The 19555-nt window shown below is 42.6% G+C and overlaps 1 protein-coding gene across 3 annotated transcripts in view; it reads right to left on the bottom strand.

Moving 5' to 3' along the window:
• The window catches only part of TIAM1 (TIAM Rac1 associated GEF 1), a gene marked incomplete at both ends in the record, with an annotated part of 133378 nt that overhangs the window by 97933 nt on the left and 15890 nt on the right, over positions 1 to 19555 (bottom strand). For all 3 annotated transcript variants that reach the window (XM_082839544.1, XM_082839545.1, XM_082839546.1), the window contains 2 exons: positions 12123 to 12295; positions 18149 to 18596. In XM_082839544.1, coding sequence (XP_082695670.1) covers positions 12123 to 12295; positions 18149 to 18596 — 621 coding nt within the window. The remainder of the gene's footprint in view (positions 1 to 12122; positions 12296 to 18148; positions 18597 to 19555) is intronic.

The raw sequence follows: 19555 nt of genomic DNA, 5'->3' as shown, positions 1-19555 counted from the left end.
ATATATTACCCTAATATTTAAGCATAATTTTTCTACAACTATCTTAAAAAATATTACCCTTCAGAGTCTATTTTTCAGGAAAAATTGTCACTGCAAGGTTGTAATGGAAGTTCCCAACAGCATGACCTTTTCCAGCACCACTTCTTTGTCCTCTAAAGTGCCTGGCAGCATCTGATAAACAGCTAGTCCCCTGAGCCAAAATATGCTTTTCCCCTTTGTACGCACAGCTCCATGGAAACAAGGAGCTTTTAGATGTGAAGGGAGCTGGTGTTTTCACCCATGTGAAAAGGATATTGGGGGGTGTTTCAGATGGAATCCATGCAGAGGTAGCATGTCACTAATGAGGAGAGGATGTGTCTCCAGTAAAAACAGCTGGTGCATCAGTGCTCAGTGAGAGGTCAGTATGTATTCCCTCAAGACATCCTCACTCATCTCTTCCTCCCCTCCCCTCCCCTACCCCCAGCCCAGGGGAAGAAAAGTAAATACCTACAACCCTGACATAATATCTGAGGAATAGTTAGAAAGAGCTTAAAACTCCTGATACAAACTCTGCTAAATACAAGTTACAAACTTAACATTTTAAATAAATATATTCATCTAGAAGGGGTCCAGGTGACGATTTTACAGATGAAGAAACTAAAGCCTGGTAAAATTAGAGATGACACAGTCATTTATTATAAACCCTGATCTCCGTCAATCCTATTCTTTAAAAAAAAATTTTTTTAATACGCTACACACACCACTCCAGAGCCCCGCCCCCCAGCTCTCACCAATTGCTCTAAAAACCTAGCTGTGGGGTTTTTAGTGTTGCCCACTCCTTTTGAGCTCTCCCTAGGGACACAGAGGGATGGAGTTTTCCTGGTCCCTGTGAAGTTAGGTGTGGCTATGCCACTTGGCTGGGGCCAATGAATCTGAGTAGAAGCACCATGTGTTACTAGTTAACAAAAGCCTGATTCACCCAATTCTTGTCCCTTTGCTTGCAGTCCTGGAATTGTGGGGCAAGATGGAGCTTCTGTCAGCCTGGGTCCCTAAGTGTCTAGGATGAGAAGAGCTTCATAGCCAATGTCCTACAGACACACGGCCAGAATGAAAAGGTATGTTACGCCATGGAGATGTGAGGGTTGTTCCTTACTGCAGCATAATCTAACCCATCCTGACTGATACACTAGCAAAGTAAGAATTCCATTTCAAAATAAGTGATGTTTTTAAAATAAGAGTCTGTATAATACACTGTCACCCTCCAAGAGGAGCCACAAGCTGATAGGTTCTGCAGAACAACAGCTTTTTGGTCTCTTCACTTAATGTAAAGAGAGCCCCTTCTTCCTTCCGCCTGTGAGATTCTCCTCAAACTCAGCCAGGGGCAACACACCCCATTCTCATGTCAGAGAGGTTTATGTTTGCCTCCCACTTAAGAGGTGGAAATGAAGGAAACCGATACTAGTTGATGAAGCTAAACATCCTTTGAAAGGTGTAGCTATCCTGGAATTTATTTATTTAAGGGAAAGGAAGATGGTGGTTGCCAGTGGTTAGGGGAAGAGGAAAATGGGGAGTTTGATGGGTACAGAGTTTCAGTTCTACAAGATGAAAAGAGCTCTGGAGATGGATGGTGGTGATGGGTGCAGAACAATGTGAACGCACTTAATGCCGCTGAACTGTGCACCTGGACACAGTTAAGATGGTATGTCATGTATATTTTAGCACAACTTAAAAATTTTTAAATAAGATAAAATAAAAAGAAGGGGAAAAAACATACCAAGTCTCATAACGCAGAGAAAGATGTTTAGAAAAGTATGATCACAACGTTATGAAAAATTTAGCCATCAGCCTTTTAACCGTTAAGGACGCTCAAGTCTCCAACTGCTTTTAAAACCTGTCAGAGGCTGAAGGCAGCTCCATTAGAGAGAATTTTTGCTCCTACTGTCCTGCCTAAATAAAACAGCGGTCTCTGCCATTCTCTACCATTAGGACAAATCAATTTCTAAGAAGGACAATTCACTAAATGAGCTTTTCAGCAGAGTCTGTCCTTTGGCAGCGGCATACACGGGCTACGTGTGACTGAGAGGGTGGGCAAAGACGGCGCTGACTGCTGTCAGCAGCAGGTTAAGGAGAGACAACTCTTGAAACAGTTCCTAGCCGTTTGCAGGCTTAACACTTAACTTCTGAGCTGATCACAGCAGACCACTAACTTGATACAGTGTTCTCCAGTGTGGCCACGCCAGGATTTAAACTCTGACGTGCTAGTAAAAGCTTTTCAAAGCCGCCAACCTTGCATCACCTTCTCGAACCAGGCAAGTTTAATTACGGATACCAGGTCCACTCCAGCGCCCTCCATCAGAATCTAGGGGTCAAAAAGGCAGGAAGGAGAGACCACCAAGTGGTCCCCTCTCAACTTCTTCCACATGCGTCACTTTCCACTAAACAAACAGCAGCAGACAGGTAGAGAGAGTGAATTGTGTGCTTCTTCCTTTCTGCCTGCTGGGGATGCCATAAATACTGTATCAAGTTCAGTGAAGGGAATAAGCACAGTTCTTGCTGACAGAGGAATAGAATCAGCAAAAAGTGCATTTTGCATAAGAGCCCCTTTGAGCGCAGAGTTAAGATGAAGCACAGGGCTTCATCATGTATTTAAATAGATCCAGCTTCAATTACCCAACTGGATGGAGGATACTTCGTGATCCCAGATGATCAATGGTTTACGTGAGTGGCAGGAAAAGGGAAATTCATTTTAGACAAGAGAGGTCGTACCAGATCTAGGAAACTAAAATAAAATAATTTGAGTTTATAGAAGCACAAGAATAATTGTAAAGTAGGTTGAACGTTTTTCCACTTTAAAAAAAACAAAAAGGAGAATAAAGTTATGCATTCATTTTAAGAGGCTAGGTGGGAATGAAGTTCCTGTGTGAGTTCCTGAAAAGTCTTTTTTTCTCATTGGTTCTCTGCTTAACACATTTTAGAGTTTTATTTATACAAGACTTAATTAAACCATCAGTGTTAATACCTATAAAGAGAATGACAGATAGGACCCCATAATTGTAACCTGGGGCTCCTCTCATCCACTGGAGAAAGTCATGTAACTGGGCACCACTCCCACCCTTACCTCCCCACCTCTCACCCACCCCAGGTGAACTCTTTCAAGAATAAGAGAGGCTCCAGACTCCAGGAAGCCAGACACAAAAAAAGAAGGAACTGTTTACTGCAAACAAAGGAATACATGGAAACCTGACCCCGTGAGCGGCCATGGCAAAGCTGAGTAGCCCCCAGAAAAGGCCAACAAATATTATCAACCGGACCCCCTCCACAGAAGTCCTCCCAATCTGTTCATGCTGTCATAGCCCCCAGTAGATGACAGTGTGCACTGATGAGAACCAAGCGCTTCTTTGGTATCGCATGCTTAAATGTGGTCAGACAACTAAGGATCACCGGACATGTGACGAAAAGCCTCCAGCATAAAAGGCAGACACCAGAGCACATGGATGAGTTAACACGGTGACTGTCATGCATGAGGCCTAGAGAGAGACAAGACTGAAGCAGGAGGATAAAGGGCCAGGGGAGGGCAGGCTCCAGGGGAAAGAAAACAGTACTAATCAACTATTTAATGAATTGGAGATTTAGAAAATATTGTGAAGTAACCAGAAATAAGCAAATTAAACAGGAAAAAAAAACCGATAATCATTAACTACGGGCAAAAAACAAAATGTTGTTCAAGAAAGGAAATAAAATGATAGTACACTATTTGGCTCAGCAGCTAATACTGTTTATATGGTCATACAGCATGGTGACATCAAAACAGCGTAACAGGGACTACAGACTTAACCCCAAATGTTCACGTAACCATACAGAAGATGAGGAAAGGAGAATGTGTATATAATACAGCTAGATATTCATCTATCATAACAGAAAATCAGTAGTTAATGTCTAAGGTCAGTTAAGAAATAGTATTGAGACAGGCTGGGACCTGGGACCCTTTGCTGCATTACTTGCACCTGGACAAACATCTCCACCAGCAATAGAATACAAAGTAACTATAAGGGACTAAAAATAACTGCATACATGTGCAGCTGGAGCAAATTATGAACAATAAGATACAAAAAGACCAAAAACCCAACTGCCACTTTTGAGGTGTCAGGAGCAAAAGCAGGATACTGTGCATGATCCCTGCGCATAGCACCACCAAGGCGGTGGGCAAACCACCCCTCCTGCCCGACCCACCAATCCATCCCCACCCTCACCCCATTTAAGGGTCAAGCTTGCCCCCCTTCAGAGAGTGAGCAAGGGAAACTGTTACTTGTTTTTCTCCCTCATGTTGCAGCTCCAGTCCCAGTAAAGCCTTGCTGGAACTTCTCATCTGGCCTCTTACCAATTTCTATTGATTAAGGAGTCCAAGAATCCTGGTCAGTAACAGTATGAGCATATTGATGAGAAAGGAGGGTAAATGCAAGAAAAAGCAAACAACAAAACAAAACAACAAAAAAAACAACCAGTTAAAAGAGTGGAGTACAGTTGCTTAAGGGAGTGATGATTGGAAGAGAGGGTAAGGAAGTATGGGAAGAGAATTTCACTTTAATTCTTTTCAGGTTAATTGAATTATTTAAAACTATGTGTTCAAAACAGAAACAGACTCACAGACATAGAAAACAAACTCATGGTTATCAAAGGGGAAAGGCAGCAGGGGGCAGGGGGATAAATTAGGAGTTTGGGATTAGCAGATACAAACTATTACATATAAATTAGATAAACAACCCGGTTCTACTGTGTAGCACAGGGAACTACATTCGACATCTTGTAATAAACTATAATGGAAAAGAATCTGAAAAAGAATATATATATATATATATATATATATATATATATATATATATATATATAAAACTGAATCACTTTGCCGTACACCTGAAATAAATACAACATTGTAAATCAACTAAACTTCAATTACATACATAAATAAATAAATGAAGCTATCTGTTCATATTGACTTAAATACAAATTTAAAATATTGTAAAAAGGAAGAGGAATACTGTTAGTAACATTATTTGGATGATACGTAACAGAATACAAATTATATGCTAAAATCTAACTCAGCCACAATGATATCTCTGCACTGTACTTTTAACATATGTGGAGAAACCTCTGAACACGCTAATAGTAGGGCATGCACTGCAAACAATTACCAGCCCTGTGCATCATTTTGCACTTCAACATCCATACTCTCCCATAATACTCTCCTTAGAGCAGGGCCAATGGCACCTCATCCTTTGAAAAGGCCCCCTCTGGTACTGGGAATGGGCAGGGTCCAGGAGGGACCCCATTCACTTTCTCCCCTTCAGGGAGCTCTCTGATCCTCTGTCCCAAATGGGGCATTAATAGGATGCCCTAAGGAGCTCTTGAACTTGAGTCTATGGCTCATGGGTCATATCTGCTATTTCTTTCACCAGATGGTATGAGATTGAGCCACCAGAATGGTGCTGACAAGGTGATCTGGGTTGAGTCCAATTCTTTACAGAGATTAAAAAATTTGGCCTGGAGTTCCACACATGCCATTGGTGACCCTTCTTCACGACTAATTTATGGCAAAACCCAAGGTAAATATTTCTGAAGTGGCTGGCGAGAGGCAGGGAAATGATCTACAGTGATGAGAAAACAGGACGTAGCTAGAGACCAAGTCAACACTTAACAATGAGAATACAGACCAAACATTGAATCTGTCATATCTGTAGATAACTCTAAGTTAGGAGGGATATAAACATCAGGGAAGATCAAATTAAGATCGTAGATGATTTCATTAGACGGACGAAAACCGCAAAGATAAAATTTCAAAGAGGTAAATCTAAGTTCTGCATTTGGACTTTTCAAAAAATATATTAAAATAAGATGAAGAAGACTTTGATGCTGAGGGCTGGATAGACCACAAGCCGGGTATGAGTCATCCGTTTGTTGTGGTTTCTAGTAAATTAAGGAATTGACACCAGCATCATGGACGAAATGAGAGGAACAGGAACTGAAATGCAGGCAGCACGGGGCGGAACCTGACAGGGTGTCAGGTTCTGGAACACGATTACAAGAGAGAACGTCAAGGAGAGGAACTGAATCACAGGGAGACTAGCTTGGAAACCTCAAGCAGGGAGACCTACACAGGAGACATGGTGGAGGGAAATGAGAGCTGTTTTCAAGTATTTAGAAGGTTATGAGAAAGAATAAGCAGGAAAGGCTTACTTTAAATTCTGGGGGAGAATATGGAAGCAAAGGGAAATGGCAAAAGTCACCGGAAAGAACGTATTATCTCAACATGGCGAAGAACTTTCTAGAACTTGGAGCCAACTAACAAAATAGATGGTTAAAGAGCTGAGAGCTTCCCAGGGATGGACAGCTGTCCAGCTGTCCAGGCTGACCAGCTGCGGGGGCCTTGCAGAGATGGTGCCTACCTTACGAGGGAGGCTGGATGTTAATCTACTCAAGTCCAAGATACTAAATCCTTTCTAAAATCTTTTCTACCAAGTCCACTTGATGCTCCTTGTGAAAGAGGATTTCCAGATTTTTTCTTAATCTGGCTGCCCTTGTCCAGGGCATATGCCAATGACCTTCATCGAGTCTGACACACAGAACTAGATGCGGCACTTGAAGATAATTCCCCAGAGCATGATAAAACTCAAAGCCTTAGACTTTTCACAGAGAAGCCACACTCAACTTCTGTAAAGATACTTGGGGAACTAGTCTCTTTTTCTTATAATTAAAATGCTAACTATAACATTTATTGAGCATTTGCTATCAGATACCTGACTTGCATTATCACATCCAATCCCCAACTCAACATAAAGATACAAATACTATTCTTCTTTTAAAAGGGTCTTTTTAAAATATGCATGCTATAAAAATAAGGAGTTTGGGATCAGCAAAATATATATATATATATATATATATATATATATATATATATATGCATACTGTAGCCTCATACAAGTGACGTTCCTAATGATAAGAAATATTCTATGGAAAGGCAATGACCCCTTAGAGATAATATTTTCTACACTTCTTTAGATATATAATTGCATATGCTTTTCTACCCAATCAGGCATCATTCTTACTCTGCCTGCTAACTATGTTCCCAAGGCATTTAACATAGGAATTTAAAACATATTAGGATATGTTACCATAAAAGTCACTGAGCTTTTTGGAATTGTATGTAACATCCTCCCGTAATGGATGAAGAGAGGGCCGAGAGGAAACGGTACTTTGTAGGTGATGGGTGCTATTTCTGGCTTCCAGTTGGAGGGAAGAACGCTAATTAAAATAGTTTAAATGCAGGAGCTATAGCCTCCCTTTGCAGACAGGGTAGCACTTCCTCTATAGAAGCTGCTCTAACATTCATGCCCATTCCCACCCCCATCCGGCACACAAAACCCCTTTTCTACTTCTGCTGGTAACATGAATCTCCTTTCCATGCGCGAACCTGAATAACAGCATCAGATCAGAAGCATACGAGCTCTGGAAACTGTGTGCACTGAACTGAGCCCTGGGGCTGGAATAACCTTCAAATTATTTCCATAATCGTGCTTGATCTCCCTCGCTTTCGCCTCACCCCCTACACACACAGGTTCCTTTCAAATTCAGCCCCTCCAGAGTCATGTGGATTACAATAAGTAGAAGGTAGAAAATGCCCTCATGGATCCCAAAGAGCAGTAATTTCCTCTGAAAAGGTTCATTTTGTGCTCTATCCCACGTAAGTAGCATAAAAATTTCACCGAAACAAGAGGACACAGAGGTTTTCATGAATAAGGTCCTATGTTGCCACAGAAGAATTTTATTCAATGTGACCTAATGGGTATTCAGATTCTATTAGCAATTTTATGGCCAGGCAAGTCCTTTCAAAAGGAATTCACATCATGGGTGTCCAGGTAAAAAAGAGAGTATCCTGAAATCAATGAGATTATCATCTAACCTGTATAATGAGGCAAGAATGGCCAAAATCAAGTTACAGTTTTGAAATATTCCCAATGAGTGGCTTAATTCTAAGAATGAGAAAAAGTCACTTTTTACTGTAATCACTGATTCTTGCCCATGTTCTTCTTAGGGTTAAGTAATAACAGTATTGGGATAAATAATATACTTAGACAATAAGGGGCTTCAGCGAAAGAGAGGCTTGGTTTGAATCCAGCCCCAATGCTCAGTAACTGTGACTTGACATCCAATCATTAGCCTTTGTAAGCCTTAGCTTCACAGAAGGGGGTACACAAGCCACATCAATTAGTCAAAATATGGATACACAATCTAACTCACTGATTTCCGGAAGAATTAAGTGGATTCACATTGTTAAACACTTTCAAGGCGGTGGCATACAATAAGGGCGCAGTAAAAGATAACTGCTGATATCATAATAATGTTATTATTGTTAGAGTAGTTAGGCATTTCCTCATTGGCAAGATATCCCATTAATTAATAAAAAGGTATGCTAGATTTGGAAACACAATGGTTTATAAGTTATATAGAGGAATATTTTCAGGAGACAGAGCATGTAGATTTTTTTAATAGGATACACAAAGCGCTACCCATTAGGGAAGACTTGAGAAATGAGACTACATTAAAATCTAAAAGTTTTGGTCTAACAAAGAATAACTTTAAGAGAGTAGAAGGCTAGCCACCTAATGGAAAAGGATATCTGCAATGCATATAATCAACAAAGAGATGAGATACAAAATATGTAAAAAACTGCTACGAATCATCAAGAGAAGAAAGACGACTAAATGGAAAAAGAGGCAGGAGACTGAAATAAAAACTTCACAGAAGATGATATTGAAGTAGTCATTAAACCCATAAAAATGTGCTCAACTTCACACTAATAGTTTTTTAAAAAAGATCTGACAGTAACACGTGTGGACAAGGATGAGGAAGAACTGGAATTCTCCTAGGCTGCTGATGGGAGCATAAATTATTTCAGTAATTTTGGAAACTGACAGTATCTAGCAGACTTGAATGTGTGCATATATCCCATGACCCAGCAATGCCAGTCCTAGGTATGTACGAAAAGAAATGTGGACAAATGTATCCTGAACATAGATAGAAGAATGAATACTCATAGCAATACAGCTCAGGATCCCTACAAACTGGGGTCAACTCAAATGTACATATGGAAAGGTTGTCATACATCCCAGTTAGCCTAGGACTATTGAAACTTATGCCTATTATCCTGGCGTAATTGTGAATAGTGCTGCTATAACGCTTAAAATTGTCTAGTCTCTAAAGTGTCCTCATGAGTCCATCAGAAGCAATGGGAGAATAAGAACCTCAAAAAGATGATCCTCCATAAAAGCAATAACAACACTGGCAAAAATTGTCAAGATGGACTTTTTCAGAACTCTGGAAATTAAGTCTTGTGACTTGAGGTGCATTTATTGGAAAAAAAAAAAAAAGGCTGAATCTCAGTAACAATATTAAGTAGAAGCGTATCTTAATGCACTATTCTCATCATCATCTCTCTATCTCCACATTCATGTTGAAAACCAGCAGTCAAACAGCCACTGAAGGGGCTTCCCTGGTGGCGCAGTGGTTGAGAGTCCGCCTGCCGATGCAGGGGACACGGGTTCGTGCCCCGGTCTGGGAAGATCCCACATGCTGTGGAGCGGCTGGGCCCGTGAGCCATGGCCGCTGAGCCTGCGCGTCCAGAGCCTGTGCTCCGCAACGGGAGAGGCCACAATGGTGAGAGGCCCGCGTACCGCAAAAAACAAAAAACAAAAAACACAGCCACTGAAGGGGGCAGAATGGGTTTGGAGCTCCCCCAAAACACCATTCTCAGAAAAGTCATTATCTGACCTGTTTAATACTGCATAAGAAATCCCCATTCACAGGGCTTGTAGCTATTGGACTTGACTCAGAACTCATTCATGTACACAACCCTTTACTCCAGGCCTGTTTGTAAAAAGCAATCAGTGACAACTGTTTAATATCACAGTTGCCTAAGGTTGTGGTAACAGCTGGGGCAAGAAAGAGTTGACTGAGAAACTTTAGGAAAAGCTGGGGAGTAAGATATCCATAGTCCTCAGAATTTACAAGGTCACATACATGCACAGAACTGTACACATGCTCAGAAAACCCTGAGAAGGCCCTGTGCTCACCCCTCAGGCTGATCTTGAGGCTCTGTGCAAGCAGAGGTGAAGACTACGGCAGAGCTGTAAACTAACTGCCTAAGTGTTAAAGAGGTACATACAGAGGTCCTTGGGAAAGAGTAAGACATTTATTACTTCTGGGCACTTAAGGTAATCTCTCCAATCATTAGAGAATATCAGTAGTGAAATAAAAATTATTTTCTTTTAAAAAGAACCAAATACAAATTCTAAAGTTAAAATGTAGAATAAATGGAGTGAAAAAATCAACAGAGGGGCTCAAGAGCAGATTTGAACTGGCAAAAAAAAAGAATCAGTGAACTTGAAGTAGGTCAACTGAGACTATCCAGTCTAAGAAACAAAACAAAAACAGAATTCAGAAAGATGAACAGAGTCTCAGAGATCTATGAGACACAATCAAGCATACTAACTTAAACATAATAGGTGTCCCAGAAGGAGAAGAGAGAAGAGACACGAGCAGGAAGATTATTTGAAAAAGTAACAGTTGAAAATTTTCCAAATGTGATTCAAACACGTATATACATCAGTACATCCAAGAAACTCAATGAATTCCAGGTATAATAAACTGAAAGAAATCAATATTTAAACATATCATAATCAAACTATTTAAAGACAAATATAAAACCCCCAAAGTAGCAAGAACAAAGCAACTTATCTATAAAAGGTATCCTCTTAAGATTAACAGGTGATTTCTCATTAGAATCTATGAGGGCCAGATGGCAATACAGTGACATTTTCAAAGCACTGAAATAAGACTGTCAATCAAGAATTCTATATCCAGCAAAACTATCTTCAAAAATGAAGGCGAAATGAAGACATTCCCAGATGAACAAAAGTGTTCTGGCTTAGATAATATAATACATGTTCACTCTATTCAACCAGTAAGCTGAATGGATTCATGTAAGGTTGCAGGGTGCCAGAACCTTCTGTTTCTTGGCCTGGGTGGTGGTTACTTTGTGACACTTCATTGAGCAATAAATATATGTTTGTGCACTCTTCCTTATGTGTGTTTTACATCATAGATTAAAAGAGAAAAACTACATGCTTTTTGATTGTTCACAAAGTTACTACTTTATATTCCTTACTTTAATTGCCCAAATGGAAATAACTATAGGGGACAAACCCAGAAACATGGTGAAATAACCTATTACTCTCTGCCATGCCTTTATTGCAACTCTCTCTGTGGCATGGAATATCCTCACTGTCAATTTCATTCAGTTCATCCCTACTCTACCATTCACTGTCAAGGTTTACCACATCATAAAGATCAATTCATTCCAATGTCTGTCTCCCATATTACATGTGAACACTTTTAAGTGTAGAAACTGTATCAAAATATCTTCTTGGTATTCTCAACATCACTGTGCATAGCACATAGGAAGCATGGAATAAAGGCTTGAGGAATTCCTGTATTGTGGGAATAAATGAAGAAAGCCTAATTAACACCACAAAAAGTGTATCACAACTGACCAAACTCAAAGGATTCCCTATAGAAGCAAATGTTAACCCTGAAGTGAGAAGCAGGTTGGTATTTTTTAATACAATTAACCATCAAACTTCAAGAACTTTCATTCTGAAGTTTCTGAAAAGATGAGGAAGAAAAACTGGTTGGGTATAGCTAGTCATTTCTGGGATGTCATGATTTTACTTTATGAGTAATATTAGAAGAGAACATATTATGATGAAAAATTGTGACAGTGCAAATCATGTCTAAATTAAGGAATTCATGATCCTTTCTCTAAAGTGCTACACAAATGATATCAAGACTACAGTGAAAAATCCTTCAACCCACACCCCTCCTCGGGCTTCACTGTGGAGGCCTCTGGGTGAGTTCAATCATTCCTGGAACTCAGTATAGACATTTATTTTGTCATTCATCGTTTTTGTTCCTATAACGTGCAAAAGATAGAACCCACCACTCAAAGGAAAACAGGGTGAGGTACATGGGCAGGAGACGGAGGTATCTGGTAAGAGATTTGAAATGCTCTGCAAAGGAGGAGCCCAACGAACCTGAAAAAGGAAGGCATCACCCAGGGAATTGCTGAGGCAGAAGACGAAGTCCTTCTTGGGGTGCTCAGGCACGGCCTGCACGATGCTGTTCTCCACCCAGACGGCATGCTTGGGGATGCTGTTGTGGTCTATTCCAGACCTACCATCGCTCTCGTAGAAAAAGAGTGTGCACCCTGAGGAAACAGAATGGGGGTCCGTGTGAGTATTTGGTGCTCATGCAACAAAAAAGTCTGTAGTGGAAACTGTTGCTTGTGCCCTGTTACCAGGAAAGGGCTGGAAATGAGTGTGAAACCTAGGAAGTAAAGAAAATGGGGCCATGCTTGTACTAAGTCTTGGATGGGCTTGGGCAGAGACTTTTTGTTTTTTAATTGAAGTATAGTTGATTTACAATGTTAAGACTCTTAAATCACAGTTTCGTCATTCATGCCCTCAAGTTCTTTAAGATCTTACTTCCTGTTTTAGAATGTGACAGATATCCTCACAGGCGTACGGGGGTCTGATGGCTCCTCTGGCCAGTGGTGGCTGTAAATTCAGCTCCTCAGGCCTGAAGAGCAAGCACCGCTGAGTGAGGACCGGCACCAGTTCTGTCCCACTGGAGTCCCTCCCAATATGTCTCACAGGATATGCAACCAGAGAACACAATTTATTGGGTTTTTTGACTATGCCCTTGGAGAAAACAAAATATAACACTGGCTTTAGGTGCTTTCAGGATAAGGAACGAAATGACAGACTTTTAGTCTCAGATCTTTTCTATAAAATGTTTTGCTAGAGATCAGCCATGTCCTCGCTCCTCCCGGAAGAGGAAACACATGGCACACATATGAAGGCCTGGGGGAGGCCAGAGGCTTGGTCCACACTTAATTATACTGTGAAACTAAATGAGACAGGAGCAATAGAAACCTTTCCTACATTTGTGGCAAGGTGGGTTCAATAGATGCCCTCCGTCATGGCCTACATGTGAGGCGCACTTTATTCGTAATTACTCACTGAGCACTTGCTCTCAAGTCATCATTTCAGGGGAAACCTGGGCCCAGCTTTCTGACTCTTTAACTTCAACATAAGCCACCTGGTCCGTCTTCAACATCTTCCTTACCACAAGCAAGGGCCACCGTTTATGTGAATCACAAAGACTTCCAAGTACAATCTACTCGCCTGCAGTATGAACCTCTGTAAAGCAAATTTGTAACTGACAACGTAGAACGATGGGCATCAATGGAAAAGTCACATGAGTGCAAAGGCGATTTTTCCCAGCCCGTAATAGTTCACAGGAGCATGCAACAGCTGCTGGATTTAAGGTCCCCCAGCACAGACGCACGCAGCACGCAGGCACGCGAGGCCCACGCGTTTCACAGTGTTTGCCTTGGTACAGCCTGACCGTGAGCTCTGCCTAAAAGTCTATTGCACGGTGTTCCTGAATTTCATGGTTTCATAACTATTGTCCTTGTCTCCATAATTCAGGAGTTTCAAGTCTTCCTCTAATCCATTCAAGTTATAGTCACATTTTTTTCTTAAGGTTGTACGTTTTCTGTGATATTTCTTGTTGGAAATTAGGAATGTTATGAGAGGAATTTTAGTAGGGTTTTGTTTTCTATTTCTTTAAGTTTTGTAGTAATAAGTTGCTTACATATAATTTAATTATATACTTACGAAGTGTTCTGCCCCAACCCTGTTTTTCTTACAATTCCTGTTATTTTGAAGATCTCAAGTTTTTACAGGAACATAGAGGTCACGTTCGGAATCATCTATACCTCCTCTTTCCATGTCTTAAGCTAACACAGATTCAGAGACACAAAAAGAAAAGAAGTGGAAAGGGGAGGCCCTTTTCCTCCAAATCCGAGGCTCCTGAGGTGGGGCAGTCTTGCTGAATGAGGGACATTTGGTGAAGTCGGGAGACATTTTTGGCCGTCACAACTTGGGGGCGGGGAACAGAAGGAGGCGAGTAGCGGACAGGGATATTGCTAAACATCCTACGATGCCCAGGACAGGCCTCATGACAAAGAATTATCCAGAAAATGTCAGTAGGCCTTCTGTTGAGAAACCCTGCTCTAAATAATCCTGAGGACTAATATTACGCTAATGATGAACAAATCCGTAACAGAAAAAGAGCAACACAGCTTTACCATAGTTTGAGAACAGAGACTGAAGCCTATAGATAATGGATACGGGGCATCCACACATCACATTGAACATCTTATGTCTTCCCAAATTGATGTTTTCATAATTTTTCAAAGTTGGTTTACAATCACCCATGACAGTGGGTGGTTAAAAATCAGCTTGTACTCAATTATCTACATGTTCCTTTTTTTTCTTTCTTGTTTTGCTGTACGCGGGGCTCTCACTGTTGTGGCCTCTCCCGTTGCGGAGCACAGGCTCCGGACATGCAGGCTCAGCGGCCACGGCTCACGGGCCCAGCCGCTCCGCGCCACGTGGGATCCTCCCAGACCGGGGCACAAACCCGCGTCCCCCGCATCGGCAGGCGGACTCCCAACCACTGCGCCACCAGGGAAGCCCTCCATGTTCCAATTTTAAGATTAATGAGAAGCAGCAAATCTGGGAACCATGTGGTCCCTGGTAACAGGTCCATTTACCTTCATCTTCACTTGAACATAATCTGTATGCTTTTCAGTTGTGGATGGAGACACTCCAGAGATTAATTCTAAATCAAACCTTTTTTCGTAAAATTAATTATTCTGTCGAAAGTGAAAGAAGCTTAGGAGAATTTTCTAGCCTACGGTTCCCAGGTACTCTGCTTTTGATTTCTCCATATCCAAGCCCAAGTCAGCAGCAAGCCTGCCTCTGAGTGGCAAGGACAAGCCCAGGTCTGTCGATGTATAATGGGACCTGTCAGGAGCAAGAAGCAAAGGACTCGGCAGCTCTGTGCTCTGGGCCTGGATCCTGACAGACGGCGTCACTCAGATCTGGGTCACCAAGAAAGTGAAGCCTCCCTCCTCCAATGGGTGTGTGAGCTGAGCACCCACACCTTGCCTTCCTTGATCATTTATTCTCTAAAGGAACAGCAGAAACAAAACAGCCCCCGCTTCCACATGCCAAGTAAAAAATCACCTAATCATTTTTATTCTACGCCACTAACGGTGTTATTCTCATCTTTAGTGTAAGAATCACCTGGGAAGCCTGTTTAAACCACAAATTCCGGGCCTGTCATGGGCTGAATTATATCCCCCCAAGTTCCTATGCCGAAGTCCTAACCCAGGGCCTCCGAATATGGCTGTATTTGGAGATAAGGTCTTTACAGAGGTCATTCAAATTAAACGAGGTCATAAGGGTGGGCCCTAATCCAATATGACCGATGTCCTTATAAGAAGAGGGGATTTGGACATAGACAGGTACAGAGGGAGGACGTGAAGATACTAGAAGAAGACGGCCATTTGCAAGCCCAGGAGCGAGGCCTCAGAAAACACCAAACCTGAGGACACCTTGATCTGAGACTTCTAGGCTCCAGGACTGTGAGAAAATAAAGCTCTTTGGTTTAAGCCACCCAGTCTATGGTACTTTGTTATAGCAGCTCTAGTACAGGGACTAATACAGGGCCCCACCTCCAAACTGTGAGATTCAGCAGGTATGGATATAACCCAGGAAGCATCTCAGGTGACCGGGACTGCAGGTGGTCTTCTAATCATGTTGTTAACAACTCAGCATTAGTTAACAAAGTGAACAATAAGATGGGCTGCTGAAGGGAACAGAGGTTGCAGCGTCCAGCGGTGTGGACATTTAGGGGAGGAGCAGAGAGCAGGGCCCCTCAGACATGACCCTGTAGTGCCTCTAAATTAAGCCAAGGCAGGTCCCGTGTGAAAAAAAACAGTAGCAGTTCTCCAAAATGCTCCCACAGAATGAACACCTGTGTTTCACAAGCAGAACCATGACATCAAATACACTTTTCCCAATTCACGATGGAAAACTAAAAGCAAAGTGTGTTGTGCGTATGTGTAAACTGATAGAATTTGCTCAAATTCAATATTCTTATTTCACATGTGTGTTCAAAATTTCATATACACTTTATATAGACTATATTATGGTATCTGATTTAGTATAGAAAATAAAATTTAAAGCTTAATATCAGTAATTCCTGTGATTTTTCCACAGAACATACTATGGCTGCCAGAACTCCACATCTATTCAAACTTTGAAACCACTAAGGTAGACTTTCCAAATGAGAAAAGGATATTAGAAAGAACCTGACTCTTCCTGAGACATCCTTGGAAGTGGAGCAACAAGATGAAATAACCCAGCAAGTCTTAAAAGCTAGACATGAAGAGAAAGATAGCATCCCACCCTAAACATGCAGCAACATTAGACACACAGGCTCTTGGCAGTAGGGGAAGCTACCCTGCACTGGCTGTCAAGAGGAAAAACTCCTCTATGGGACAGTTGGTTTTTCCCTAAAACACACAACCCCCTTTCCTCTGCAGTAATAGAAACCCCAGTGCTCAGCTGGGCCCATCCCTGCCTCCCTTGCAGCTAGGCTGGACTCATTTGTGGCCAATGCGATGGAAGCAGAAGAGATGCAGGCAATTTCCAGGTTGTACCCTCAGTGCAGAGGGATACACCCTCCACTTCTCCCATTTTTCCGCTGGAACCTGGACCCGCTGGTGAGCTATCCTAATCATTCAGACTAACACAATGCTCTAGGGACAGTTAAGCAACGACAAAAGGAATTCTGGCTTCTGGATGACTTAACAGCAAAGAGTCAGCCCATCACTCTTAGACGCTCCACCTCTGCTAGGTGGAAGGGAAATAAAGTTCTGTCTTGCTTGAGGCACTGTCATTGTGGGTCTCAGTGACATGCAGCAAGACCTACAGTCTAATTAACATGCTCCCTTTCTGTTTCACCAGGTACTGAAGCAACTGCTGGCAGCATTAGTAATGGGGCCCACCCAAACCCTGCATGTCCCTGGGGGGTTTACACCACTGCACAGAGCTCTAGGCTGTTCCATGCCTCTAGGATTGGCTGTTCTACACCAGCCACAGTTGGTGAAATCCAGGGTCAGATGGAGTCATGGGTGCACCGCACCAGCTGAGCCCAGGCTTCTTCCTCCTAGACCCATCCTTCATGCTTATTAACCTGTCTAACCTATCCTGCCGTGTACTAACCCTGCTTCAAATCCATCTTGTGTCAAAGATTCTAAGCGGTCTTGAGAAGTGTTTTTCTTTTTAAGACACAGAGCTCACAAACGTGTTACAATTTCTACACTAGCAAGATATATGCAGATGTGCAAAAATACATATACATACTTCTAAAGTGTGTGTAAAGCGATAATGAATAGCAAGACATAAATGTATTATGCTTACTAATGAAAAGACAGACGATGGTATACAGATATACCATTGTATATAGATAGATATACATGTATATAGATATATATCTATATATATACACACACACTCAAATATGCAAAGTCTGACCATAAAACAGTGACTTTTTCACAAACATAGATGGCTCAGACATTCCATTAAGCACTGGGTTGAGCCCCATGAAATTAGCAATATTCCATCATTTTTTACCCCCCAAATGACAATTTTATAAGATTCAAACCAGTGATTTTTCCCTCCAAACCAGTCACTTCGGGAGGCACATGTTTTGGAATGATTCCAAAAAAATATTCTTTTAGAACTCAAGCCTTTCAAACTGTCAGGAGAACCAGCTGTAGATATGCGAAAACTAGACGAGAGGCTCCAATAGCTTAACTGTGAAACAGTAAAGAAAATAAAACATTGGTGGAGAAGGAAAATGGGGAGTGACTCATCAAGGGACAAAGTTTCAGCTAGATAAGATGATTATGTTCTAGGTGTGCTGTACGACTGCGTGCCTTAGTCAACAATACCGTAACGTACACCCAAAAATATGCTAAGAAGGGAGATCTCACGTTAAGTATTCTCACCACCACAAAATAAGTTTTGAAATTAGCATGAAATAGAAGTTCCATGTAATTGAAAAACATCATTTGCACAGGTGCACCACGGAGCACAGGATGTACCCAGCACTGAAGGAAGGATGCTCCCTCTCTCACCTTTCAAGGACACCCAGTAGTGCTTCCACTTCCTCCGTGTGGCCGACTCCACCTTCTTGTTCTTCTTGTGCACCAGGAAGTTCTTGACTGCCAGGGCTCCGGCCTTACGCACCGTGCCCTGAGCGGCCGTGAGCAGGATATCGGACTGGCCCGGGGAGCTCAGGGTACCGCTGCTCTGCTCGTCGCTGTGCGCCGAGCCGGCCTCCTCCAGGCTCTCACTGTTGGTGGTGCTCATCTCCAGCTCCCGTCGGAAATTCTCGTACACCCCCTGGCGGGCTGCGTCCCCGGTGGAGCTGCTGCCGCTGTCGCTGCCCACAAAGGCGCGGCCGGTGGGGGGTGAGTAGCTGGAGTTGGTGGCATTGGATCGCCTGGACAGGAGGTCCGTGTCGGTGGTGGCCCCTTCGATCCCACTGTCGGCAAACTCGCTACCCTCGCCCGCATTAACATCCTTGGGAGCCGAAAGGGAGAAAAAAGAAGACATGCATCATGCAGAGAAGTAACCCAGGGGCTTCTGTCGGTCCAGCCAGGGGCCGTGTAGCTGCAGGCAACCCACAGGGCATCACTGCTCCCAGCCTCTCCTGGACGAATTACTCCTCACCCCCCTGACCCGCACAAACCCAACTTGCCCGCAGAGCAGCTCAGGAAAACCATGAAGCTGCCCCGGTATGAATGCCAACAATTTGGAATGTTCAAGAAACATTTTTCAAAAAGCAAGCAAGATTTCAGAAAACTTATCAATTATCTGACTTTTAGGTAATTGGCAAATCAGCTACTGAGATGCTCCCACTGCCCTGCTGAGTGAGCTCTGCACCCTCCCCCTCGTCAGCATGCCTGGAGCTCTAGGATATTCTGCAAGACTGATGAGTTATTCCAGAAGTAGGGGGTTCCAAGGGATAATGAAGTCTTTACTGATAACTTTTTTTTTTTTTTTAACGAAGGGCCTAGTTAGGGGTCTATTCTATAATCTGGTGACTAACAAGGAAACTAGGGTGCTACCTCACCCACTCACCCAGCAAGGACCCACAGCCCAGGAGCAGGGAAGAGTCCTCAGGCTCCAATGAGCTTTGCTTCTTGAAAACAAGCAGCTTCTCACTTCTCACATTGAGCTAAAAAAGTCTGTGGGGCTCACAGCTCCCATGCAGGCTCTCCAATTACCTTGCCCTTTCAAAGCTGGGATGCTAGGAGCCCGAAGCAAGCTACTCACCGCCCCTGGGCCAAGGGACAGCTTGGGGCACTGCCAGGATGTGGCGGGTATCAATTCCCAGTTTAAAAACATTTGGAACCTCCAAAGCGCTGCGCCTGCTTGCGTGTTGAACATTTCCGGGACGGGCAGATCTGTTCTTAAATCAGAATCTTAATTGCTCTGAAGTGCTAAAGGCATTTCCATAAACAATGATTAAATAATGG

Source organism: Leucopleurus acutus (genome assembly GCF_964270905.1).
Source record: "Leucopleurus acutus genome assembly, chromosome: 5".
NCBI lineage: Eukaryota > Metazoa > Chordata > Mammalia > Artiodactyla > Delphinidae > Leucopleurus > Leucopleurus acutus.
Note: the sequence above shows the minus strand (reverse complement) of the source record. Positions and strands in the feature narration are given on the sequence as shown.